The 27,647-nt window shown below is 37.2% G+C and overlaps 1 protein-coding gene across 1 annotated transcript in view; it reads right to left on the bottom strand.

The window, feature by feature from the left end:
• Window positions 1–27,647, bottom strand: part of LOC148827937 (neurexin-3) — a 379,354-nt gene that overhangs the window by 92,863 nt on the left and 258,844 nt on the right. Inside the window, exon 15 of the mRNA XM_088924829.1 lies at window positions 13,418–13,599. Within this exon, the coding sequence (XP_088780955.1) occupies window positions 13,418–13,599 (182 nt within the window). The remainder of the gene's footprint in view (window positions 1–13,417; window positions 13,600–27,647) is intronic.

The raw sequence follows: 27,647 nt of genomic DNA, 5'->3' as shown, positions 1-27,647 counted from the left end.
AGAGAGTAGGTAAGAGTAAGGACATGACAGTAGCATCTGACGGGGGTCTTGAACACATGACCTTCTGATCCAGAGCCTACTGTAATACTGTACTCACAACTGCCTGCAGCTGGAGGACTTTAAGAGCACTCCCCGTCTTTTTCAAATGCATTCAACTGTGAAAGCAGCAGCACCACCTTAACAATTTTAGATGGTTTCAGTTTGTTAAAGAAGAGGAAGGTCCCTCATTTTTATCTTAAGTTACTTGGGTGGTTCCTCAAGTATTTAATATTGGTCCAATATCCCTTGAGAATTATTAAGTGAAAACACGAGGTATTCCTTTTTACGTTGGTGATACTGAGCCCTATTAATTACAGGGGATAGCTCTGTAATTGAGACCTTTATGAGTTGTGTGACTGACATTAATAAATGGATGAGATGAGCACATAAATTCTGATTGAATAGAGATGATGCTATTGGGACTTTGTTATCAATAAAACATACAAAATTACTTCCAGTTTTTGGGGGGTTCCTTGCTAACTGGAAGGCTGAGATAAGAGATTTAGTTATTTTTTTGTCAAGATTTGTTATGTGAACAACGTAGTTAAAATGTCATCAAGGTATTTTCTTCACTATGGAATGTTGCCAAAATAAGATATAGACTCTCTCTGGCACTGAGAGAATTTTGCACACTTTTGTAACATTAATGCTATTGTGAAATACTTTACTTTTCGTTGATACTTCTGGTCCTAATATTTCACAAATTCAAAATGCTGCTGCCAAAATCTTAAGAAGAACAAAAGACATTTAAACATACTGTATTTTTCCTTCATTTCTTTTATGGTAAATACAGCTTGAAAAGAGTATGGAACCACAGACCTAAAATACAGTACAAGCTGAAATCGCCATGGGCACGGTCCTTCACTCTGATCACTCCAGTCAAATGCAGTAAACAGGTCTCCAGGTCATCATTGTAAAGGATCATTTGTTTTCCATTGACTTCACTGGTTAAATAAAGGATTAATAGAAATGATCTGTTAGGACATGGGATGCTGCCATGTTCAGTGTCCTAAAGGTTTGGAAAAAAATATACAGGCAGACTTTACAGAACTGAGCTGATTTGATGATCTGCAACCAAAGCTCTTCTGCTGTTTTAAAAGTAGGATTAAAAACGCATTTAAAGACCTTTTCCTTGGGAACTGGGAATGATTCTCTTTTATATTCAATGGCTGATTTTGAAAGGAGCGTGAATATAATTATGTTGTGCATTTTATTAATATTCCAAACTGTAACTGTTTTTTTCACTTACAGTATTTATAGAATTCTCTTATTATCTTTCATTCTTGCTCAGCACTTTGAGGTGATTGTACACAAACGCACCGACTGATTAAATCATCAAAAGATTAAAGATCTTCACAATGCATATATTCTCTTTGTGCATACTATATTCTGGGGACAATTAAAAACTTAACCTTTCAAGTACAGTATCATTAAGACTTAGCTGCAGGTTAAATAGAGATATGTATTCAGTCTACCATTTGATTGATATTTTAAAATCTAACACCACTTTGTTAATAAATAATGAGATAATCATGTACAAATGTGAGAGAAAGATTAATACAAAATTGATTAAAAAAATCAGCTACAGTCTGAGAACATGATATCAGAACATCACTATTTGTCCTGTGCAGGATATTTTTTGCATGATTTCTGAGCAGAAAATTATTTTAAAACATACACTACTTAGTCATATTCTGATGTGGGGGTATTTGAAACAATCAGTGGAATTGTCATTTTTAATTTAAAGTGTATTTTGCTAAAGTTCTCCTTTCAAAATCAGCCTACGGAAAATAAACTATCTTGCGTATGGTGCTGACGTACTTTTACCTAATTGCTTTTATGACAATTATTACTGTGATTACATACTTTCAATAGGCTCTTCTGATACATCTGAATGTAGATATGACAATACAGTGACTAAAATACGAAACAGCACTCATGAGTAAAGCTGCCAATTACAGAAACAGAATACATTTAAAATCCTTGCTGCTAATCTATTCAACCATGAAAAGCTTTTCTTACAGAAACAATAAAATACCAAAAAATAGGACAAGATACATCTACATGTCCATTAACAACTGCCAAGTCCTACAGGAATTTTGACTTAACTTTCATCCAATGCTGTGCTGTCATAGTCACATCTTACAAACTGAATAAGCACATAGCATTCGTGAGCTTTTATACTGTAGATGATTCATTTCTTGTCTTCAGACTGATTTGAGTCATTTAAATCTTCCTAAGCTACAATTCAGCCTAAGTTAGGCATGTAAGTTAGCGTGGTGGTGGAAATACAACATCTATAGAAATTCACGAGGAATGATGGCAGCCGAAAGGTTGGGAGAAATTAGAATCGTTTATTGGGATGCGAAGACTTGGCTGAACCCGCTTGGCTGAGGGCCAACCTCCCGGCCGGACAGGGAGGATAGGACCCCCATGCGACCCACTGGGCAGCTGCAAAGGTGGAGAGGGGGTGGAGGAGGGATGCAGAAAACGAATGAGGAAGAGGAGAGGGTGACGTTTGGTATATATGTATATGGAGACAGGTTGCTTACGTCAGGATTAGTGGGAATTGCAGCAGCTGTGTCGAATGAGCGCGGCTGCCTTCATTCCTCCCGAACTTTCATTAAAAACTCCATTATAAGAAATAAAATCACAGGTCTCCACTGACTGATTGTTGGATTTAGAGATGTGTAGATATGTACTTTAAAACAGCAACTGAAGACACTGACTGTAAGTGCAGTATCCCAGGTCTGTTCCATCATGCCAGCTAAATGCATGTGGGTTATATGAAACGTTCATACTGATTTTTGTTTCAAGCATGGCACTGACAGACAGCAAAACACTTGTAAATGTTAATAAATTACATCCCTCTCAACAGATAAATGTACTGTATATACAGTCTGGATGCATTATGGTATTATTCCCAGAGAGGACACCTGCACAAATAACATGCAGGATGACAAATTCCTACAGCAGAAAAAGATTTAATAAGGTTTGTATCATTTACAAATCCACAGAGACCCTTCCTTAAACAAATTCTTTGACACTGCCTTGTGTAAATTCCAGAATACACAGTGATGCATTATTTACCAATTATGTATATGGGCTCTAAAGGAAAATAAATTGAAACCCCAGACTATTATTTGAAATCTTCCCAGCAGGAATCCTTGTAACAAAGTTCTTATGACGTCTCTGAGATATGCTTTTGAAATGAACACTTTTTGAACATTACAGACTGGAATGTATTTTTACATATTTGGTGTTCCTCAGGGTTCGGATACCAATTCTTAACTAGCTTCATTATAACAGATCTCCCAATTGAGCAAAGATTTGCCAATTTCAGTTCAGTATGAGAGATTTCAGTGTATGAGAGTCTTATCGTTTTATGTTAATAGAATCTAATCTTTGAATGTTGAAATGTTCTACTATTCCTTTTCCCCAAATTCTTAAATTACATTGTCTTGTGATTTCATGATAATGGCTTAATGTTCTGAAATCTTTCTGAGATAATTACCTTGTAATCTTCAGAGAACAAGCAAAAACAATATGATAGGATGACCTCAACCATACATTGTAGGATATATTTTGAAAACCTAGTAATTAGTTTGCAAGCATGTTTTAATGTTTTAAATCTGTTTAGTTTCAGGAGCCCTTATATTTAAGATAATATATTTTCCACTGAACAGAGTTGTAAGAGAATGTAGTTTAAGTACTTTGAAAGGAGACACTACAGTCCCAGAGTTTTTCCCTACTCCAAGACATCCTAGAAGCTCTTACTGACATGACATGGAGTTTGGAAACTTTCTACAATAGTTCTGGGAAGAGTGTCAAAGACAGACTTCCTTCATAACAGTTGATCTATTTTTTATGAGACTTGATTTACAAACAATGGCCTGCGTGTACTGGTGTGATCCTAGAGTGGTGATCAGGTGATTCTAAACTTGTAGAGGCAGGAGAACATCATCACAGTTAAAGCTAAAGTAAATGAAGCTCACAGAACCAATAAACACATGTATTTTTTACATTTATGGTTTGAAAGCCCTGATATTCAGTCAAAAGCAGTAGAAACCTATACAGACGTGTGCTCACTATGCAGTCACCATGGTAACAACCCTTTATCAGATAACAGTGTTTAAGCAAACTGTTTGTTCATTACCTTAGAACTACACTGTAAAAAAGAATACTTATTCAGATTGCCCACTTTTATACACCTATACATTGATCAGCAAACAATCAAATTACAGAGAATAAAAGTTTTTCATAGAAAGCATCAGATCCATATATTCTACTTTTTAAGACTAAAAGTGTACAATAAAAAGTCCCTCCGCTCCTACATCCAAAATACGTTCAAATAATTTTTGGGATTCCTTAGGAGTCGTGTCTTTTAATCTAAATCAAATGTTTTTATTTTAGTTTCTGCTTTGGATTTGGGCAAAAAATATTAGAACTAACAGCTTCAATACAACAACACCGAATTTGATTATGAGAAGAAAAATTATCAATGAATTATTGTGAAATGAGCCTTCATGAAACATTTTTCAGATAATCTCAAGTTGGTCTCAAGGGGTAGAAAATAAATGAGGTCCATTAAAAAGCTCAATAAATTCAAATGATTGCTGGATTTTCATTTACTTTGCACCAATGGCCCAGAAGGATTAGGCACAGCTTATCTGGATTAGGTCACACTGTGTGCAAGTTTCAAGCTCCATAGTTATTCAATGGGGATGTTATTAATTCTGTGCATAGAAAGTGTAAATTAAAGAGCTCAGTGACCCTCAGTCTACCTACATTCCTGTACACATCTCTAATCTCACTCCTCTATGGGAGTTTGCCAAACACTCTAAAACTGCCACCTCCTCTGTGCAATGCAGACATCACTACACCGTTGTCCCAGGAACCACAGGAAAGCAGTAAACCTCCACATTCCCTTCATTTCCCCACTTCCCTGTTGAAGTCAAGGCCGCTAAATGTGCGCATAAATAAAAAGAGAATCGCTGCCGGTCCCCTTACTTGCTGTTGCTGTTGTAGTAAAATGGCTGTTCAGGAGGAGACTTGCTATCTAATAAGGGCCTCAAGAATTATGGTCTGTGCTTGGTGCGGTGGCTGGAGCTGAGGACGTCATGGCTGGGCAGAGTCAGTCTTGCAGTATCTCACAGAGTGGTCACAGAGCGGTCTGCCCGCGGGGTCGCACTGCCAGGGCCTGGAGGGAGCTGACCCTCTGAGCGCCTCCGAGCAGCTGCTGCCTCCCTCCCCAGGCACCGTGCTCACTCACGCTCACTCACGCCCCGACGGAGGTCCTCTGTTACAGCAGTGGTCGTGTAAATCGAGATGCGGGATACACTGTGTTCCATGTACACCCTTTCAGAATGGCAGTGCTTCTGCAAATCTGACTCCAGGATCATTTTTACGGTTTCTCGTGTGCTGGTTCTTTGACCTGCGACAAGGCCAGCCTGCTGAGTTAAGTATTGTTGCAGGTTTTGACTGTTGCTGCTAAATGTTGCACAGCCTTGTATTAGGGCTGTGTTCGACCCTAAAACTCTATCTCTATGACATACTGTATTTATTTGACTCTTAAACTCTTTAATGTAATTTTTAATGTGTTTCTTCCTTTGCGTATATACAGTACAGGTTTTAGAAATACTAATATCAGTTTAATACACAGCAATCAGAGAATGAAGACAATTCTCTCTATAGTACAGTATACTAAATGTTCTGTAATCAATACAATGTCAGTTTCACACATTTACATTAGATATCTTAACAAGAAGCAATCAGAATTGCATGTATGCTTGAAAGTATTAAATAAACAGGAACATTAACAAAGTACTTTCTGATGCCTTTGTTTAAAAAAAATCACTTTGTTTTGATGTGGAAAAAAATAAGCAGTTGCAGGGTGTTTTATCTGATGGCTGTCATAGATAAACATTCTAAAAAAATATTGATAAAATGATGGTGACCAGGGAAGATACAGTATGGCCTTTGAAGGAAAAGTCTGAAGTTTCTGTGTGGTAGATGTCATTTGGATTCTCTAGTGTCTAGAAGCAATTGGAACAGAAGTTTGTGCAAATGTCTCAATGCTAAGTGACAGAATTCATTTCAACTGTGGTAACCGAAACAAGCAAAGGTAATTGTAGCACCCTTTGTTAAGCCGCCTCAGATTAAATTAAAGCACTGAGGAAAGCTGTTTGCATGTCAATGATTAAAGAAAGGCGCACGCAATTGAAAATCGACAAGCAATATGTAGTTATGGGCCCGATGATTAAAAGGGATCAACACCATTGATTTTCTGTACCTTTAGATCTTTCTCTCGTATAGGATTTCAGTCAACTGGTTAAGTGGCACAGAATGTCAGCACATGGACAATTTATACTTTGTGTGCTGTCAATGTGAGAACAGCAACCTGTTAGTGATTCTAAATGACTGGACTCAGGATAGATACAGTATGATACTGTTATTTTAGTCTTTCTTTGACTTGTTTTACCTTTAAATCAATAACAGTGTTTAAAAAAAATGATCTAATGAGTTATGTACAGTATGGCTTTGATCAACCTCTTACGGTACATGTATTATCTGTTATAATACTATTTTTCTTGAGTGATCTTAAGTGGATTTGGTATAAGATATCATTTGTAACACATACTGCCTTGCAAAAGTATTCAGTTCCTTGCACGGTGTTCACGTTTTGTTATTTTAAAGCTTGCAGTCATGACACTTTAAAGAAGCAATTAATATTTGTTATATACACAATTTATTTCTCACATTTAAAACAAAAAATAAGAAAGAAGTAGATAATTAATATAAAAGCAAAATGGAAAAGTCACGAAAAGCCACAATTGCATGAATATTCAAACCTTTATGGGATTGCTTTGGCAAAACTAAATTAATTTAGGTTCACAAAATACCTTAGTGACCAACCATAATAATCATGTCAATCATAATAATGGTTGACATGATTCCAGAATAAATACACCAGTCTCTAAAAAGGTCCTCATCATGAGAAAGGCATAAAAATAAAAAAAAACACTAAATACCCTTTAGAGCATTGTCGATCATTAAGAAAGGGAATGTGTACAATACTACCTAGACACTGCCTCCATCTGACTGATGTTCTTAACTTGACCAGCCAGGCAAGGAGGAAACTGGTTCATTTTGTAACAGCACCCTTGAACATGTAAATTTACAATTTAAGTTCATGATGTTCTACTACACAATCTGTAGATACCGTGCATTTATTTTGTATTCTAATTACAAATTTAATTGATGCTGTGAAGCATTACGAATGGAAGCATTTAGTAATGATTGTAAGGTATTTTCCAGAAGTTTTGCAACTAGCTTGGTGCATAAAATTCTACTTACAGACTTCTCTGTGAGAAAAATCATGTAATTATCTTGCTTTGTGAAAGTTTATCCAATTAGTTTGCAAGTTCAAATAGAAAAAGGCATTTAAATTAATTTGCTGAGTTGTTAAATTTATTCTAAATACACAGCATTTTCTACCTCACACGAGAATCCCAGTTTTGTGTTTTTGCATTGAGTAAAGTAACATGTAAAAGAGTCTTGGCAGCTGTATTTCCTAGCAGATGGTGACTTTGGGCACAAACAACTGAGTGTTCTGCAGTTGCTGTAGAGTTATGAAAATTCTTTAGCTTGAGAACCATAAATTCAGTCTGCTCAGAGGATTGAGGCACCTCTTTAGACTACATTACTGTCACCACTAAATAAGAAGATTCAGAGTGCTATTTATTTTTATACAAGTCTATGCATATGGAACAGATTTCACAGAGTAAGGTGAGCCTATCTGGGTGATAAGATCCAGGATGTGTAAAAGCATTCAAACTGCCAAAAAAAGAGCAGTCTGTTGACATAGTAGTTTTGGTGGTTTTCTGAACAGTGTGGATTACATGTCCCTGAAATGACATTTCACATTAGCTGTCTGATTACAGACAAAAATAAAGAACATTTGTGATTTATATATTATTTTCTCTATCCAAAAACTTATGCTCTGTTGACTGTTTCACTAGTATCTGAGCTGTCAGCTCTGAACAGTTATATTCTCATTTCTAAATCGGATCTTGCATCAAACATTTGAGACTCACCAATTGATGATTTAGAATGATATTCATTGCTTAGAACCAGATGGACACATCTTTCAGCTGGAGGTGGATACTGCCAACCTAATGGACCCATGAGGATAGAGCTCACCGCAGTCTAACTCATTCATGCCTCAGAAAGAGTCTGGTAGCTCAGGGAATGCAGTTCTCAGACCATCTCTCCCTCTCATCAGAGAGATGAGCTTAGATTACCCAGAAGCATGACACTGTTGGTATTATAGTGCTGAAAATTGCTCATCTTGTTGATAACAGTTTTTATACTGCATCCAAGATGACACAGTCTAGTTCCAAGGACAAGATATTTACAGTAGCCCTGTATATGGTTTCTTTTCACATTTTGCTGTCCCTTTACATAAAGAGCAGGGTTCCATAAATGAGTTAAAAAATGAATAACAAAAGACTTTGTGAGCACTAAAAACATTCATTTTTCTGTGCAAACTCTTCAGCTGAGAATGCCATTTAGCTAGTATTTGAAGGGCATTCAAGCTGACATTTACTTTGCTCTGGGACTTTGTCCAACAAGGTATTCCACTGTGCAACCAGTGACCCTTGCTCAAAAAGGTTAAAGGATAGACGATTGTTCATTAAATGGCATGTTCTGCATGGACCCAGAGAGACCAGGCTTGAACTTGCTAATGTTACAATTCTCTAAGAGGAGAGCTGCAATCTGGACTCTTATCCACTCCTTTCTGGTCAGAATTTTAAAGTCTCTAGTGCATGCTAGAGCACAAAGAGTTTATAATTAAAAAAGATTATAGAGCAAATATCGGTAAAACAACAGATACAGGATAGATTAAACTGGTTGAAAAGAGAGATAGACATACAGTAAATCTTTGCACAGGTAGGACAGTCTGCTTTCATAAAAAACAGTCTTTCATTAGTAAGTCTTCCCTCTAAACAGATCCTAAAAATGGAACAAGCAAAGGTGGCTATCCAAAAAAAAGTATCCAAAAATAATTAAAAAGTATGACAAAATCTGCCTGGAATATTTAAGAATATAGTTTTTCTAAGAATTCATTATACCTTCTTTTTCTAAATTTAATATGAGTTTCTTCAGCGCCCAACACCTGACAGGTTTTGGTTAATCAAGCAGGGATAGAGGGGTCAGGATGATCTCTGATGCTGCAAGTTTCTCACTCCAGGCTTCTGCTATCTTTTAGCCTCGTTTTTTTAAAGACAGTGTTGATGACTTGGAGAATTTCCTAGAAAAGTCTGGTCTTATAAATCCAGTTTATTCCAGTTGTTCAGGCATCTGGTCTCCACTCAGCTGAGACTCCTATCTGATTAGATTAGCCCTCCTCTGTGCAAACACATCAGTACCCTCTCTAGCAATATACAATCATACCCCTATGGGGGAGTCCCTTTTAAGGAAAGAAGACACTAATACATTTCTATAATTTTAAGATTTGTGACAGAAAATATGAAAGTTTCAGACTTTTTTTTAAGGGAAAAAGGGAGATTAGGAAAACCGATTATTTCCACGTCTGAAGTGAAGATGTTATTGTCATTAACTTCAAACCATACAAAATGTGTTATAATCCACTGGGTTTAAAGAAACAGGAAAAGTTATTTTAGATTTTAAGTTAAATATGCCAGGCATTTAAAATGTCAAAGAAAATTTAGGATATTAATGCCTTCTTATTTTTAAAGTATTCTGAATGACATTTGACACATTCCAGCTTTACTTACTCACTCAGCCAAAGAAAGCACATTATGTAGCTCTTCAAATCACTGCACAGCTTTCATATTCAGCATTTTGGAAGCACTTCTGAATACAAACTAAGTGAAAAAAGTAATAGCCATGACAAACAACAAATAGTCAGGGCAATAGTGAAGCGGCAAAGGTCTACAGCAGCTTCAACAAAGAAATCTTCAACAATCCTGCAAAGACTGGGGAGAAGATCCATTTTAGGAACAAACTGTGATCTTTTTCGCATCTTTCACATGTGGAAAATCGGAATTCAAAACGAAGCCAAGCGAAATATATATATATTTAAATCCAATTATTAAAATCAACAATGGAACCAGTAAAATCAACAAAAACTCTAAAGCAAGGGACAGGACCCTTCAAAAGAGCTAATGAACATTTTATCGACATGCAACATGAGGAGTTTAGTACAGCATTCCTAAAGTGACTTATATGGCTCCATTCATTACACTCATTTCTTCAGGTCTGCTGTCATTAAGCGGATATTGTTGGCATCTAAAACTAATCACACAAAGGGGGAAAAATTAGGTTGGAAATTCCACTGGTCTTGTTGTGTATCAATAGTCTCAAGAGCTCCCAGAAGACAACGGCTAAAAGCCTCAATAAAACTGGTGGACAGATGGAACATGTGAATGAAGCTGCAGGGCAATTATCCTATGAAAAAAGAGCTACTAGTAGATGCAGAGACTCATTAAAGTACAAGGTCACTAATTTATGAGCAAATCTAATTAGTTTTGGCCTGTTTATTGACATGACGAGCCTTTCGAGAAACGAACACATTATGTACATAAAGAAAATGTTTCCCTTAAATATTAAAAAATGCTTTAAAATGTTTTTTTCCCTCTCAGAATTCATTTTGTAGAATCTTCTATTCAGGCTTTTAAAACTCATTATCTTGAGACTTACAGGTCCACATGTCTTTGTTAGTCATAAGAATTGCTTCGGGACAATTATGGCAGTAAAGAAAAAACTGCAAACTGGAAAGAATAACGACACAATGTCCTTTGATCAACTGCAGCCTTGCCTGTGGATACTGCAAGAGATACCGAGACATCATGCGACCTCAGGGCTCTCTGTTCAATCCAAATCCAGCAGGTACTTTTTATGTTGTATCTTCATATTTTATTAATGAAGGGAAGACCCCCTGCCGAAAACACATAGCTTAAAAATGTCTCTTTATGTCTTTCTAAACAGAAGGTTAATAACAAAGCCAGCAAGTATTATAGAGTCCCTGAATTATTTATAAATTGACCATTTAATGCCATAAATATGCAATGAAGAGCAAATTTTTAGGTATCATTCACGGTCCACTCCCCCAGCCTTTGGCTTTTCAGATGAAATGTTCCAAGAGTCTGATACTGTGCACTGTTTAGGCAAATACTTTCAGAACATCCTAAAATTTGATGGAGCTTGAAAATGAAGGGATTGCACTATCTTCTTCACTTTTTTATTTGTTTTTTGTAGCTAAGTAACAGTGATTATCCGATGATTCAAGATCTGAAATCTTACATTTCACAAAACAATTCAAAAACAAAATTTCACACAGGTCTGATTTTCCTTTGCCAAGAAAAACAGAAAACACAGAAGTTTTCAAAAATCATTAAGTTGTACTGGATGTTCTAGACAGTTCCCTCCACAAGGCCAGGCCTTATCACATCCCAGCAAAGGGCTGTGTTACTTTCAGAGTCCAGGAGAAGAAGTGCACTACAACTGAGACATGCTAAATAATAAACTTTCAAAGATCCTTGGCAAAATATTTCTCATCCCACTCATCATTGAAAATTTATTGGCTTATCTGCACAGTCAGGATCATTATGAAGACGACAAAACTAAACAGAGACTTCCCAACCCTACAGTATGCAGGGAAATTCTATGGGCATCTGGAGAAGCACTTGTTCTTGGACAGGATGGGAATGTATGGCCAACCATGCTCAACAGATGCTTCTCTTATTCATGTTTATGTGTATAGTTTGTTTGTATGTTTTCTTTATATTTCCTGCTGCTGTTAAACAAATTGCCCCTTGGGGATAATAAAGACTCTTTTCCTCAGACCCCCTGAGAGGTCATGAGATGAATACAGAACCTGTCTTCATCACAGCACCAAAATCAAGAAATGCTCAATAAATCTATCATTCATTTCACTGTATACACACAGGGCTTCATTTTTTCTAATTTAAGGACTTGCATTAATGCTGAAGAACAGAAAGCTACAACTGCAGAATAATGGTACAATTATAACTCAAATAATCTGCATGTAGGAAGGCTAATTAACACTAGGCCAACTCTTTCACAATACTGTAGAAATGAACTGCAGTAAATACATTGCAGGAAAGGATTAACTGAACTGTCCACTGGATGGGTGAGGCTGTACATTCAGGATTACCATGAGAAGAGGGCAATGCCAATTACAGCTTCTTCAGGCACCACAGATTTGTCTAATTGGTAGATATTTCAAATTAGCAGACCTCATCTGTCTCACCATTTTAACTGCCCATAATCCTTAACTCAACACAGTACTGGAATTTTCTCATTTATTCTTTCGTTTAATATTGAGAATTTTTAAAGAGTGCTTTTCCTCCCCTCTACCTCCACAGGCACTGAAGATCTTGAACCTCAGATGAAGAAATTCTGAGCACAGCTTATTATTATAGGTTACTGTCTCTCTTTTTCTAGCTTTAAAGCATACATCAGCCTCAAACTGAGAAACTGGTTAAATACAAGGTTACACAGCCCTTTCGTAAGCACTCTCATCCGACATCTGCGCTATGGATAGCGTGAAGGAAAATAACAATTAACATAAGTATCGCTGAAACCTTCCCTTGAGGAGGTGCCGTTTTGGTAGGTATGTGCTTTCGAAACCGAAAGGTACATGTAGTGCTGCAAATTTTAAATTCCATCTATTTCTGTTGACATTTCTATGCCTTTAGGTGTGGTAGAAATGTGCTGGAAATTCCTAGAGGCTGCATTCCTGTAACCTTACAGGAAAGATTTGATGAAGCGTGGCTTAAGATCGTAGGAGGAGGTAATGGGAAAACAGCATGAAAACCACGGGGGGTCTGTGTACAGACGACTTGTCTGGGTCAGTTTCAAACTGGCAGCCCTGCCACTCAAGCAGACATTTACGTCTGCCTCCCATCTCCCTGTGTTCTGTAAAAGAAAACACCACCATGCTGTATCACCCAGAGAGAATCCTATCTGGCCCTTTGTTCTTCCCCGGAGACACAAAGGATGTCAGCTTTCGCGCATGGCGACTCTTTTCTCACCCTGGCACCATGGGAAGATTGGGCCGGCTGGGTGAAAATATCTAGACGTACTGTTTTTCAAGGCATGAAGAATTTTCTTATTAGGAGGAGAACGATGGATATGTACTGAATAAAACAAACATTTTATGCAAATGCTCAGAGGCACAGAAAACGCAACAAGTGCTGCTGGCTCCACTACTCATTTGTTGCATTTCTACAACCTACACAACCTCACTACCTGCTGCACATTGGTTTACCACACGGCTGCTCTGCTGTGACCTGGCCGAGACCAATTGGGGAAGATACTGTAGACTCACGATGTGCAGCTGCAGGAAGTCCCCAAGCCCCGGAGCGCTGTCCACTCGGACCAAAATCCCATCCTTGAGGGACGTGCTGAAGCCCACCGCCAGGCGGTCGGTGCGAGTGCTGGGTCTGTCGTTCGAAGGCCATGTGAAGGTTATGAGTCCTCCCCCTTTGCCAAAGATGTATGTCGCCCCAGCTGCAAGAAAAACAGAAGGACGTCAGGAAACCTGATCTGAAAGGAACAGAGCAACCTGACTTGGAAAATCCAGCACTGCATCTGAGAGCTTATTGGTTTTATTGGTTTTTATTATGTACAGTAATTGGGAGCATTTCATATTATTTTAGCTCTAAATGTTTAAATGCCCGTGAGATCTTAAAAAAAAGCATTCATCTGAAACTCAAAAGTCTGGCCACGAAGGCATCTGCTTGAATGTAGACAAACAGATTACGCTCCTCAAGATGTCTTATTTAGCATAAGGTTTTAAATTAGGATTGACGATATGTGGTTTGGGAAGCATCTTCAGACAACTGTAGGCAGTAAACATTTGTTCAGAATAATAGATTCCAAAACAGTTTGCCCAGAGAGTGTAAAAAACATAAGAAATTTGATTAATGGAAATTTAAACACAAGTCTATAAAAGCAGAAAGACATATCAACCTTATACAGTAGTTATCTGTGTATCCTTCTGCTTAGCAATAGTAAAACCCAACAATATACTTTACAGTAACAGCCACATAACAAAGACTCATTCTGCAGTGGTTACACCGCACATTGTACATTTACACCCAAAACATTTTTGCTTCTTAATGATTTCCCAGCTCACATAATGCAAAGTTCCTTTCCATTGTAGATAAGTATGTACATTTCTTATCATGAATAGCAAGTGACAACCTCAATTTTGAGAGGGAAGGGAGTAATAATGACAGCATTTATGCCCACCAATATGTACTGAATAATTGTTTTCAGCCATCTGAAAAAACACAGAAAGCTCATTTGATACTTTTCCCCATTCCCTTTCCATTTACTGTAGTAAAGTATTTTTTAAAAAAAGATTCATAGACAAGGCACATCTGGTATTAATTTCAACAGTCACTACAGTGTTGATGTCGAGGAGGATAAGGAGAGTACTCAATCTAAGCTGCAGGGACTCTTTAATATTTATCTCTTTTTTGTCTCACTCAGAAAGATGGGAAGAATGACAGTATAATCATACGTTTAGTTGTTAAAACGCACAGCAAACAAAATGCTGATGCTGAGAAAACGCAGAATGTATCAGAATTCTAAATCTACCAATAATAAACAATATATCCTATCTTGCTCTCCCTTTCACATTTAAAAGATAAGCTATTGCCTCTCTGCCCTTCAGTGCAGGGGACATGTCTCACTAACCATGCTCTTTGCGCAGTCTGACAACATTCAATATCAGGGTCCAGTTTTTATCTTCACCATGGACATCACACCCTTATACATGGTCATTCCCCATGATGACAGTCTAACAGCTCTCCAACACACACTTCACAAATGAGCAGTGTTGAATCCCCCAATTCCCAGCCTTATAGGAGATGCTGATTTGGTTCTCAACCCAAATATAGTTTCTTTCAATAGATCAATAGATCTCTGGTGAGCGGAGTTGCTGTAGGTACCAGTGTGGGCCCAACATCTGTGTGGGCTCCATAGAAGAATGCTTCATTGCCCGCTATACTTGCTTCATCCCTGGCCTCTACAACATATACATAGATCACTTTATTGGCCATATACAATTTCTTGCATTAGGAATTTGTCTTTTTGCATACCCCAGCTTACTCTCCATGAGACACACAGGGAGAGAAGCTGGGGTTCAGAGCGCAGGGTCAGCCATTTATATGGCACCACTGGAGCAGTTGGGGTTAAGGGCCTGGCTAAGGGGCCCAACGGAGTAGGATTCCTCTGCCGGCTGCGGGATTTGAACTAGCAACCTTCTAGCCACAGGCACAGATTCTTAGCTGAATGTAGTAAAATAAACTCTGAGAACTGTAGTTATAAATTCATTTAAAAAATCATCAAAAGAAAACAGCTTGTGATCAAAAATATTTATTAAGAGCCAGCTTAATCAGGATTTATTATTTTTATTTAAAAGTATATTAAGGATTGAAGGGATGCTACCAGTAAGAGGGGGGCCATCCAGACCTTCTAAAATCATTGGGTTCCTAGTACCTAGCTGATGAGATGATCTTGTCCAACTGCAGCTTTTTATAAATAGCCAAGGTATCAGCTTTGAGAACAAATGAAGTTCACTAGAGAAAATTTTAATATAAGTTTAGAATAATGGGTCTGATGTAACAAGACAAGCAAACAAGAACATGACTTATCGTGAAGCTCATCTGGGGGACAGCCGATCAAAGTGGCAGCTGAAGACAGCTACAGTACCTCGCAAACGTTTTTAATATCAGAGCAGTGAGCTATCCACCTTAAAGCATCTAGTCTAACTCAGGTTGGGAATGTTAAAGATGGCTTGTCTTTCTTAAAGCTCAAAGACAGCTGGCTTTATTGCTTTCTTGACTCCCCAGTGACAGGAAGCAGCTGGCCCTCATGCTCCACTCTAAATCAGTGTGCGTGTGCACCAATCAGTTGTCCTCCCTCTAGCTGTGTAAAACTGCACACGGAACTTGGTGGGGACATACAGAACAATTTAACAGGCCTTTACGAGGTATGCCCACAGCCATCAGCCTTCAAAGACATGTTTACAACAAAACAAGGGCATGGGTTCACTCTTGACGTCTCATACTTCATTTCATCTCAGCCTTGCTGTAAGACAGAGGAACAATAATATCAGATTTACAGAAGCTGCAGCCACAATAGACATAGCATTCTGTCTGCATCTGATATGATAGTTCAGTGTGGTCACATGTTACACAACTATTCCCAAGTACAAGAAGATCAGATGTTACAAGCAAGTCACCAGGTAACCTTGACAGGACCAAATTGACCCAAAATACTTGTCAACACCATTCCTTGTAAGAGCAAAAAAACATAGTCAAGCAGTCAGTTTTTTGTATACAGAATTGCCTCCTAATTTCAAACCTAAAATCAGTCTCCTCAATTTCCATCCTTTATTGTTGTTCATGTTTTACTGTGGATCATGAAACCATCACAGTAGACTTAATCAGTTGGCAAAGTCAGGTTCTGATCAGTACCAGAATCTTGGAATTACTTTATAATTCTTCCTATTTTTCAGGTATAAGTGAACCGATAGGATTCTTATTGTGTTGTTACATGGAGACACTAGGATATCGTGAAGATACTGCATGTTAGTTTTCAGAAATTCAGCAGAATGACAAAAGCAGACATGATCATTCATGTGGACACTTGTGATCTTCTCTGTGACTGAAGAGGAGGAGAGAGGATGAAGACAACAACTGAGTGCATTTCAAATTACTGTGAACACTAGTTTAATACATTAAACAGTAAAGTGAACCATGCAGACAATATATATACAGTACATAAAGTGGAAGAGTATAAGTATTGTATTCAGATAAAGGGTATATGTATTTTTAGTATAGATTTTGGGACGTTCTCCCTTCTGAAAATGTAAGCATATTTTAACCATGTTTAGAGATTTATATAGAATATCCAATATGAAACATCACTTTAGAAATTACAGTGTATAAATGGATGTATTATAGACACACTGCATTAAATAACTTTAAGAGAGCACAAGCATAAAATCAAGGGTAGCATCCTTATTACAAACTTGTGGCCTCTACAAGCCAATATGTGTAGAGTATGAGATTTCACTCCTGTAGGTATGACAAAGTAATATAACCTCCTAATCACAAAATAAACCAATGACTCCAGTCATGGGTTCCAAAATAAATTCATGTTTGCACAAAACATACTCTTCTGTATGTTACAAGATAACACTTTCGGCCACTGATGTGGCTGATAGTGGCATTCACAATTAGAATCCTTTTCAATCTCAGTCCCAGTCTCACTTTTCTGCTCTATAGTGAACCTGGACATCTGAGGATTAAAGAGATCTGCTACCAGCAAAAGACTCTCCAGTAAAAAACACTTTGACCAAACCCACTCAAGAGTTCCTAACCTCTTCTTCATTCAGAGAATGTTTTCCCATCACTTGGTAATTAAACTCCTCTTAAATAATTAAGAAGCTGATGGCAACGAAAATAATGTGGATAATAAGCACAGCGTGACACATATACCAGAGTCAGTGCTTTTCAGAAACATTTTAAATTTAAACTAGGGAACATGAAATAAATTAATACTTTGATTAAAACAATGGTGTGCCAAAAGCAATAAAGGCAACGAAAGTCATTCTGAAGTTATGGGACGCCTCTGTGCTGCACTGCTTTCTCGAGCTGAAGCAGCAGGCTGTGAAACTGTCCCCTACTGTGGGCTTCAGCCAGTGTGCGCACACCCCCAGCGGTGCTGAGCTGAGAACACCTCTTACACAAGGGTCTGTGTGAGTGTGGCACAAGCTATCCAGCCATGTGGCTGAAGATGCTGCTTTGTCTTCCCTCAAGAAACGACTGGACCTGCAAAACGGCCTCCTTTCAATTTGTAGCCTCTCTTGTGTTCTTAATGTGTCTAACACACGCTGCCACTTAAAAAAAGCAGGAATGGACTACATGCTGCTGTTTGTTGCAGCAGGGGTCCAATTATCACATTTAATGTATTCACTTTATTACTGTATATAACAAGGTTTCAAACATATCTATTTGAAAATGAGTGCCAAGGCATGATGCTGACACAGCCCGACAGTAAGACAACACAAGTCATATTAAATACAGGGCAACACTAAGGTACACCCCGGCAAATAATCAAATTAATCCTGGAAAGCATGGAGATGTGTAGGAGAATTTATAGACCAGGGAATCTCTTTAAATTAACATTAGTTAAATTAACATTTTAACTCTGGGACTACATACTGTATATACAGTACAGCAGACAATACCAATATTGCAAATGCAAAGAATTGAAGGATTGCAAATGCAAAGAATTGAAAATTAATTGTAGTGAAGGTTAGCAATTTGCCAAGAGTTAAGGGATTATTATTATCAAATGTTTTTAATGCCTGCAGTGATATTTGAGAGTTTGTTAATCAAATTACATTTAAGGGGTATAGCAGAACTGCCGCATATAACAAATGTTGAGCAGCTTTTAACTGTCACATGAAAATTATATTCACATAACCATTAGAAAACTGACTGCATGCAAAATTATTTGTAGGTCATGTTAACCCTTACTTCTACACTACCACTGTTTTCTGGTTCTCTTCATGTTTCTGGTTTAAATCATGAAGAGAACTTGTTTTTGTTTTCATAAACAGTTACTGTCTAGGGCTTAATTCCATTATTAACCTGTTGTAATGAACAGGCAGACGCATTAGTTCATCCACTAAAGCTGTTAATAATACTTGGAATAACCAAATGGAATAATTGAATGAGGCTTTTAGAATTATGCCGTTTATAAATTTACAATTATGACAGTTAACTTTTAACCATTTACATGACCGGTAATGCACAACCTCTTTCTGGTTATACACATTATACACTATTTTAGTTTTCAAAGTTAATTCTAGATTTATATCACAAGAAGAACTGATGCAGAAAGTGTGTATACTTTATTACAAAAACATTTTTTACACACTTACAGAAGAATTAGCTTTTCCTCTCCCGACTACTGCAGCAGTATTTAATAACACCAAAGTTAACTGAACTAATATGATTCTTAACTCAGACAGGATTTCCCACGAAGGTCAGACTACTGTACATATGGCACTACTGTTTGGATCAAAGTTCTATCCTAAAAACTAGTCATCTGATGCAATTCACAAGAAAGACGTAAGAACGATTACAAATGGGAGGAATCTCATCCAAACGGTTCTTGAAAGAAGCCATGGTATCACGTTCAACAGCAGTTACATTCGAAGTCTATTTACATGATCCTGCTTTTCAGTCTTGTGAAACGATAAAAGCTACAGTAATTAATATTGACTCCTGTGATATACTATAGATGCTGAGATCTAAATGCAATCAGTATTCAGGGACATTTTTATGCAATTGAGGTATGTACTGTACATGATGTTTGTAAAAAAAAAAGAAGGCTTGTGTTTTTCCTGTGCTTGGCATACCATATTTTTCATTTAGAGACTTATTTTAATTCATTTTGATGCCACAGTTTTACATTTCTTTATTTGCTACTATATAATACATCTAACCTTATGATGTACAGTACATACTGTATATTGACATCGGTTTGGATTGAATGAGGAACAAGCCGAGGGCTAATTGCACACTGAAAAGCAGAATAAAATCTAATTGAAAAATAGACCTGCAAAATGCTCTGCAGCCAAGGCGTGGTGATTTTTCTTCCATTTACTTTTCAGTTCCTGTACAAAGACGCGTTTGCTCTTTCTGGAATTCATGCAAAGGTCTCAAATGTAAAGAAATTCCAGTGTCTCAGTAACGAAGCCTTTGCATACTGGGATGGAATACAAGCACTGCTTTAAGAAAGAGATTTGGATAAACTCTGCATTGTGCTCTCCATCAATGTGGAAGGAACATGTCTTCATTATGCAGAAAGAAAGCCTTCCACTCAAAGCAAAAAGAGAATCTGCAAGTTAGACGTTCTCCAACTGTAACACCAGTCTTCTGCTGCACACTCCCAGTGGTCATGTTTCAATCACTTACAGTACAGTACGCTCATCACAAATATTCTTATGGGAGACTTTGTTGCAAAAGAGCTTCATATCTGTATGATGTAGTAGGTACAGTAAGTCTAAATTTTTAACCCTTACCACCTTGAGCTCTGTGGTGACAATCAGCAGCTTTGCAACAGCGGCTGACTTGGCCATCAGCCAAGAGGTTTCTGAAGAGATCATATTCTTTTGATGTGCAGTGAGAGGCGCTAATCAGGGCTGATAGATCATCTGCAATGGGTTTTTCATCAAGGATCACGGTCTCAGTAACATCAAATGTCATTAAAATTAAAACAGAAAGTAAATACATGCTTGGCATTATAGGTGCATACAAACATATACACACATATTTTATATTCTGACTGCATTTCATGGAATGGTACAGTACACTATTCTAAATTAAACTATGGCAAGGGGCGAGCTCATACGCATACTTAGGATCCAAAGCACTCTTTTTCAAAAGCACTTTTAAAAGAAAGAAGGAACAAGTAAATTAATGATTCATGTACTGTTTTAATTCTATGTTCTGTATTTTCATTATGTGGTAAATCAAGGGGCTTAATGCATTTCCTATTATTGAAGGTGAGAAGCACCACAAATTTGTACTTTGATCATGCACTCATCAATGACACTATTATCAGGTTTTCACCCCTCCCCAGTTATATCTCAAATAGCAAGCTTTATGCAGTTCAGGACTCCCAGTGGGGACGTCTTGAAAGAAGCACTGCAGTACCGTGCTATTCTGAAAGGGTAGAGTCAAGGGGATTGAAATCTATCTGCTGAGCAATTGGATTTCAGCTCCTTAGATAGAGGGTGATTAAACTGGGATTTCAGAATGGGGAGTAGGAATGACAATTTGAAATTTCAAACCCTGGCTATTCTGAAATCCGAAAGATGTTTTTGCAAGAAGTATTTAAGATGATTATGTGAAGACTGGTGTGTAAAGGAGTCAAAGCAAATTGGTGGTTCAAATTAACAGATACCACAGCGGTTTTATGTTTAACACATAATATGTTGATTCATTTTTTATTGAAGTGCAGGTAAATGAAGTGAAAGGGCAATGCCATTTTCAGCCACGGCGACAAGTGCTATTTAAGACCTTTCTCAGCTGATGACCTTGGCATCATGGTACAATTCCTATTATTTAACCTGCAGCATCCAAGGAGTCTGCATTGTACGTTTCACAGCTTCTTTTTTTTCAGAAAAGCACTTGTGGCTCCATGGGTGTATCGCATGTCTTGTATCTGTTGCTATCTTTTGCAGAAGTACTGTGAAAACCATTCTCTTTTTGAAAGACTAAGCTTGCAAACCAATACGCACTGTAGAATCCATCCTTTCACGTGCTGCCCTGTTACAACTTGTGAAATGGTTAACACCTTATGCCGAAGCAGTGATTTGAGATACTGTACACACCAGAGCAATACTGGCCCATGGAATTCGGTTTTGGGGAACATGGATAAAGAGCACCCAAGTTAGAAAATAGACATGATTTTCATAGGCTGACTTTGTTTTAAAAAATACTTCAAATACAGCTACAAGACATTAAATGTATGTGTGACAGTAAATATACTGTATAGAAAATACTGAACTAAGACTCTTTTGATATGTATAGTACTTACATCCTTTATGAAAGCACAACAGCTTTAGAAGAGTAAACTACTGAAACGCATGTTTAGGACTCCACAGAAAAGGTTATTTCAAACACAGGGAGTGATATTTAATAACTGAAGTCTGAAAGGTGGTGATGCCTGGACAGTGTATACATACACACAGAGAAAGGTACATACAGTATATTGCACACCTGCAGATAAACACACCACATTCCTGCCTTTCTGCTAATAAAACGGAAATTCTGCATATTTTTAATCTATTGTGCTAGGGCTCACCACGTACTGTATTTCTACAGGCTGTTACCCAAGAGCTCACCCACCAGCTACAAACATACTGAGCCACTTTTTTCAAGATTACTTTGACATTGATTTGATTAGAAAAAAAGAGCAAACTCCAGATTCTGGATGTAGCTATTTATTGCTTTCATGCTTCAATAATGCTGCTACCTTTTTCTGTTAGTTAAAAAAAAACATTTTTATCAGTATGCCTCATAAAGGTTCTGCTCAGACGACAGTAAAGTTATATAAAATGAGGGATTCTATTCAATCTTATTATCTCTCTGGGGGTCTAATAAAATTAAATAAACCGTACAGCTCAACGCAATTTTATGTTTATGTTCGTCAAGTGAAAATTATTATATTCGATCTAAACTGACAATTGCATCATTCGTAGCTCTAAGGTTTCAGATAATTTCTCATCTCTGGTTTCTCTGTGGGATGAATTTTCAGCTCTTTTGCAATGTCATAGATGTGCTGTATGTGAAACAGTGGCCATTACATGAATCAGACATAATCCATCACACTGTAACAACCTCAAACAACCAATAAATCAGGATTCAATTGTGACCTGGTGATGCATTGCAAATGACTCACAAAAGACTTTGGTAGTCATTTTGGTTCTATGCACAAGACATTGCAACACAAATATTAGTTCCCTCAATGATTGTTTATTTATCCTGAAACGTAGAAAAAGGCAACTGAATTGCATTTATTACTTTAGAAATATCTCAGGGGCAAAAGATCCTGAGTGCTAATAACAGTCCTATTTACAACGAGTTGCTATCTAAGTATGCATCATCAGTATAAGTATATATCATCTAGTTGTGACATATACAGTGTGACCAAAAAAAAACAGCAAGCGAATGACTGATAGTGGTTATTGCTAGGTGATGAATGCATTTTAGTGAATTAAAATTCTTATCCTAGCAATAAAACACAACTGGTTGGGGAAAAATGTAAACTTTTTTACATGTATTTAAAGTGTTTCGTGCCTATAAACTCCTTTGTTTTGCAGAATAAAAATGACTGAAACAGTAACTCAAATAATCTACACTGCCTATTACTGCAAAACGTCCTTCCTGGAGTATCTTCATAGATGACAACCACATGAACAGCGTTCTCATGACTGCAAAAGTGATTTATGGTTTGATGGCCTTTTCCCTTATGGATCAAACTAAGAACAAGTAGGTTAATTTTACTTGAAAATGAGTTTAGAATTTTGTATCATTTTTTATTTTAAGGGTGGAACACCAGAGTTGATTTTGTGCTCTAGCAATATTTACAATTTCAACTCTCTGAACACTCTAAGCAGAAAAATATAGACAGTGATAGATACTGTACTTGTTTCTGGTAGTGTGTATCAGAGACCTTTGAATGTGAAAACATGCCACTTCTGCTATTATGTAAAAAGGATCAGACACAATTCACACTTTCATATCTAAACAAAGGTCTAGCTCTTCTGGGCTCTAACTTAATTTCTTCAGCACCTCTGTATAAATTCAACTCAGCAGCTAAGCTGCTTACTGGCTCTGAAACATAACTCACTTTTTTTTGTCCATGTGCTCATTGATAGATCAGTTCTTTCTCTGGTCCCCTATACCTTGGGTGCAAATGCACTCCAGCCAGCAGTTTGACAGACCCTTGGAAGCCTCAGCTTCCTGGTATTAAGTGTTATCTGACCAATTATCAATTCACCAGTTGGTCAGGTGACTGAGGAAAACCAGGTCATTGCCCATTGCCTTCTGGGGAATGTAGTTCAGACAAGAATCTGCATCTTGTCTGAACCTACTCCCCCCCACAATAGGATGGTAGCTGATGGTTTGTTATGAAGGTCCTACTTTTAGGTCCAGGTATTGGTCAGAATATGGCCTTGTGATTTCTAATAAGCTCAAGCATAGGAAAAAAAAAGCCAGTACAGGTGCTCATGGAGAGAAAGGAAAGATATTTTTTAGTGCTTTTGAAACTGCATAGGAAAAAAAACCGTGAGGCTGAACAAAACAGAACCTTGTTGGTACACCAGGTGAAAAGGGCAATTGCTAGCTTCCCTGCACACCTGTTGGCAGAAGTGCTCATTTCACATGAATAATGCAAATATAATTTCTTCTCTGTCAAATACTTTACCAGGTTCTGTTAGTGAAAGCTAGAAAACTTGATTTTAAACCCCAGTCCCTTTCAAATATATTCACAATCTGATGCTTCAAACAGTCTGCACACGCAGAGATTCCCAGCTTCTCATTCACCGCACGCTAACAGCTGGTGCTCCCAGAAGATTCGGAATAATTAAAAGCAAAGCTGGACCGAGTCAGTTTGGCTACTGCCACACACTCCCGCGCATTTCAGCAGAAAGGAAGCCTTTCTTGTCTCAGGATGGATACGTTTCAGAACTGTCAGCTTTAATCCTCGGGGAATTACCACAGCAGTAGGAACATTACAAGTGCTGGAGGCCTTGGGAATACGAGTAATACAGTGGATACATGTTATCAGACCCAGGAAGTTTTTGATCAGCTGTGTGTATACAGAGTATACAGGCATGCATAAGGAACAAGAAAAACTCTCTAAGAAAAGTGTAGCTTGTAAAAATACCTAAAAGTACAAAGATAAATAAGGTTTGCCACCAGAACACCAGAGCATAATGTGCAGTATTTGTTAAACTGTATGTTATTTAGGAAATATTTTATTAACTTTGCGGAAACATGTTTAAATCCTACTTTAAATCCTAAGATGTTGGTCACATCTCAAGGTTTTCTTTTCTTCACTGCAAACTAAAGCTGCCAGACCTGGCTGGTGCTGGGGTGTACCCTGTACAATCTCGCCTGTGTTAAAGAAAGGTCAGTCAAGAACAGGTGCTCTTCCCGAAACTCCACATTACTCAGCTCCTCCAATTAAAAGAGATTGAATTTGGATAGTAGCCAAGCTTTCAGTTTTGGGGACATTAAAAACTGTTTTTCTCCCATATGGCACAGTAATCACAGAAGGAAGAAGTCTTTATTTGCAGTGCAGCAGGCTGTTGTCAGGTGGAAGAAAGCTTGTGTGACACCAGCAGAACAGTTTTGGGATAATTAACATGAAGAATTTCAAACTGTCTCATAATAAAAGAACTGACTGCAGGTTTAGAAATCCAGGTGACATGCAATTTTTAAGTCAATTTTTGAGAAGTCGTCAAAAGAAAATGATTTTATAAACTAAGGAGAGGAAATGAGCAAACAAAGAAATAAGCTGCTGAACTATCTGCTGTTATCATCTGCAGTAAATACTGGTACTGAGTCTCTGAAAGCAAGATTGCAAACACTGTAAGATAACCAATAATGAAATTTTCTTCAACTAAAAAGTTTTATAAGTAGAAAGTACAGTATCTCATTCATTTTTAATGTTAGTTTTCCTGTTTTGTTTTAATACAAACTGCCCTTTAAATTAAATCTAATTTAAAGGCATGGATTAAACTCACCAATTGTAAATTGTAAATAAAAACTTAGCACTTTGTGATGGGTGTTTGTTTGAAAAAAAAAACATATCGGTAAATTTTCAATCCTTTAAAAGTAAAAGCTGTTTAAAGTTAATGCTATCTGGAGATTAGGTCAATAACAAACCTGACTTAAAAATAATTATTATCATAAGTAGATGTGAAAACATACTTGAAGACCATTTGAATGAAATTGATTACTATGTCTAATATTTCTGTAGTAAGAATTAAGTTAAATATAAACACTACTAAACAAACAAGTAATGTAGCTGTAGAACAGTAAAACTAAACAATCTTGTACGGTTTTTCTTATTGTTTTATATACAGTAGCTAATTTATTGTAAAGGGCCTCATATCAAGCTGCAGACAATCTACAAAAAATACACATAATAAATTACTGATGTAAAGGCAATGGCACTAGAAGCATCATTTATAATTTAATATTCCTGTGGGATGTGCTGCCTGCTTTACATTTCAATCCTTTATCATACTGTGTAAATTCAATAAGGATGCATCCATGATAGAAATCGGCTAGATTAAAAAGCAAAGCCCAATGTGATGAGCTCATCATCTCTCAATAATGAAAATAGGAAAACATGTTTTTTCCAAATAAATGTCAAGTGAAATTGCATGGTTAACTGCTTACTGTGTGTATCTTTATGAACTGAATTGGGTTACAATGTAATTCTTTTTTAAGTATGATTTAAATGTCTTGGAAGATGATATGATTTATGGGAATTATAAAGAACAATGATTGATGATGACATTACTAAAAAGGAGTAACCCTTTTTTTCCCCAGAACAAGCAAAGAAAATATATGCACCATGCCAACAATTACATGTTGGAATCCCTCCAAAAATGAGTGCAAATGTTTAAACACTATTTCAGTTTTCTGAATACTTTTTAACTCTAAGACAATGGTAACAGAGGTCTTCCGCTCCCCTTTGGAGCCGTGAGGTAAGGGAGGACTTTTCATCATGTAGCGTCACTTTGAATTTAGAACTTCATACATATGAAGGACAAATGTACTGTATGTATATTTTAAGGCAATACTTGTACAGTATGTATATATAATATATTCATGATACAATAAATAAACTTTTCTCTGAAGTATAATAATTCTATTAAAAAGACTTGAGCAATATAACTTTGATGAGTTCAAAGTCTGCTACACTGGATCTTGATGTTGACTACTGAATTTGATGCACCAAACTCATCTCAAAGAATTAGAACACAAATTATTCCCAATTTCTGAAAAGCATTACCACACCTTGCAAACAGTTATAGTACTGTAAGGGAAAACTGAGTGCCACACAAAAAAAATTATAAATACTATACATAAATAAAACAGTATATCATTTTGTATCTAAAAAAAGCACATTTACTCAACAAGGACTATGTGACTCCTTCATCTTGAGTTAGTCATTAATTTGTGACATTGCATTATTCAGTTTATGTCCTAATTTTAGCAAACAAAAACAGATTTAATAATCATACAGAATGCAAATCTTCACACAAACCTTTTTTTAAAATCGCTTCCTCTATTTCTTTCAAGGAGATTATTTTCCAAAATTTAATGAGATTATGTCAGGGGATAAGGACTAGAGCAAACCTGTCAAAACAAAAGGACCTTCTGCCTATCTGTGTCCTCATTGCGCTTTAGGGATTACGCACAGAGAAACACACTGAGCAAATAAAACTGAGTATCTAACATATAACTGCAACAAATTCACAAAATTATTATGAGGGAAATGATGTAGCAGGTGCACTGACATTTTTTTGAACACATGACATAGGTAAATTCATTATGCTGATTAACATTTGTCATGAACAGGGATGGTCAACAGGGGGTCTTCTGAGAAATGTATAGGCTAGTAGAGTGGCCAACACTGAAAGCAATACAAGCTGTGCATCTGTGAGACACGGTTTGCACCAGGTTGCAGAGGCTGTTTTGTGGGACTCTGTCCTGTCGCTCTCAACCTAGAGATGCTCAGTTAGGCTCAATGGGACATCCATGGCATGATTCTCACATTTTCCACTTGCAAACAAAGACTTTCTTAACACGAGTAGCAGGTGGATGTACTGCCCTGCTGGGATACTGGATTGTCAGGATGAGCCCATAGCAAGTGCAGTAGAGATGCCAAGACATGATTGTACAGGATGTAGCACCTTCAATAAGGCTGCCACCAGTCACACA

Source organism: Atractosteus spatula, chromosome 9, assembly GCF_055471065.1.
Source record: "Atractosteus spatula isolate fAtrSpa1 chromosome 9, fAtrSpa1.hap1, whole genome shotgun sequence".
NCBI lineage: Eukaryota > Metazoa > Chordata > Actinopteri > Semionotiformes > Lepisosteidae > Atractosteus > Atractosteus spatula.
Note: the sequence above shows the minus strand (reverse complement) of the source record. Positions and strands in the feature narration are given on the sequence as shown.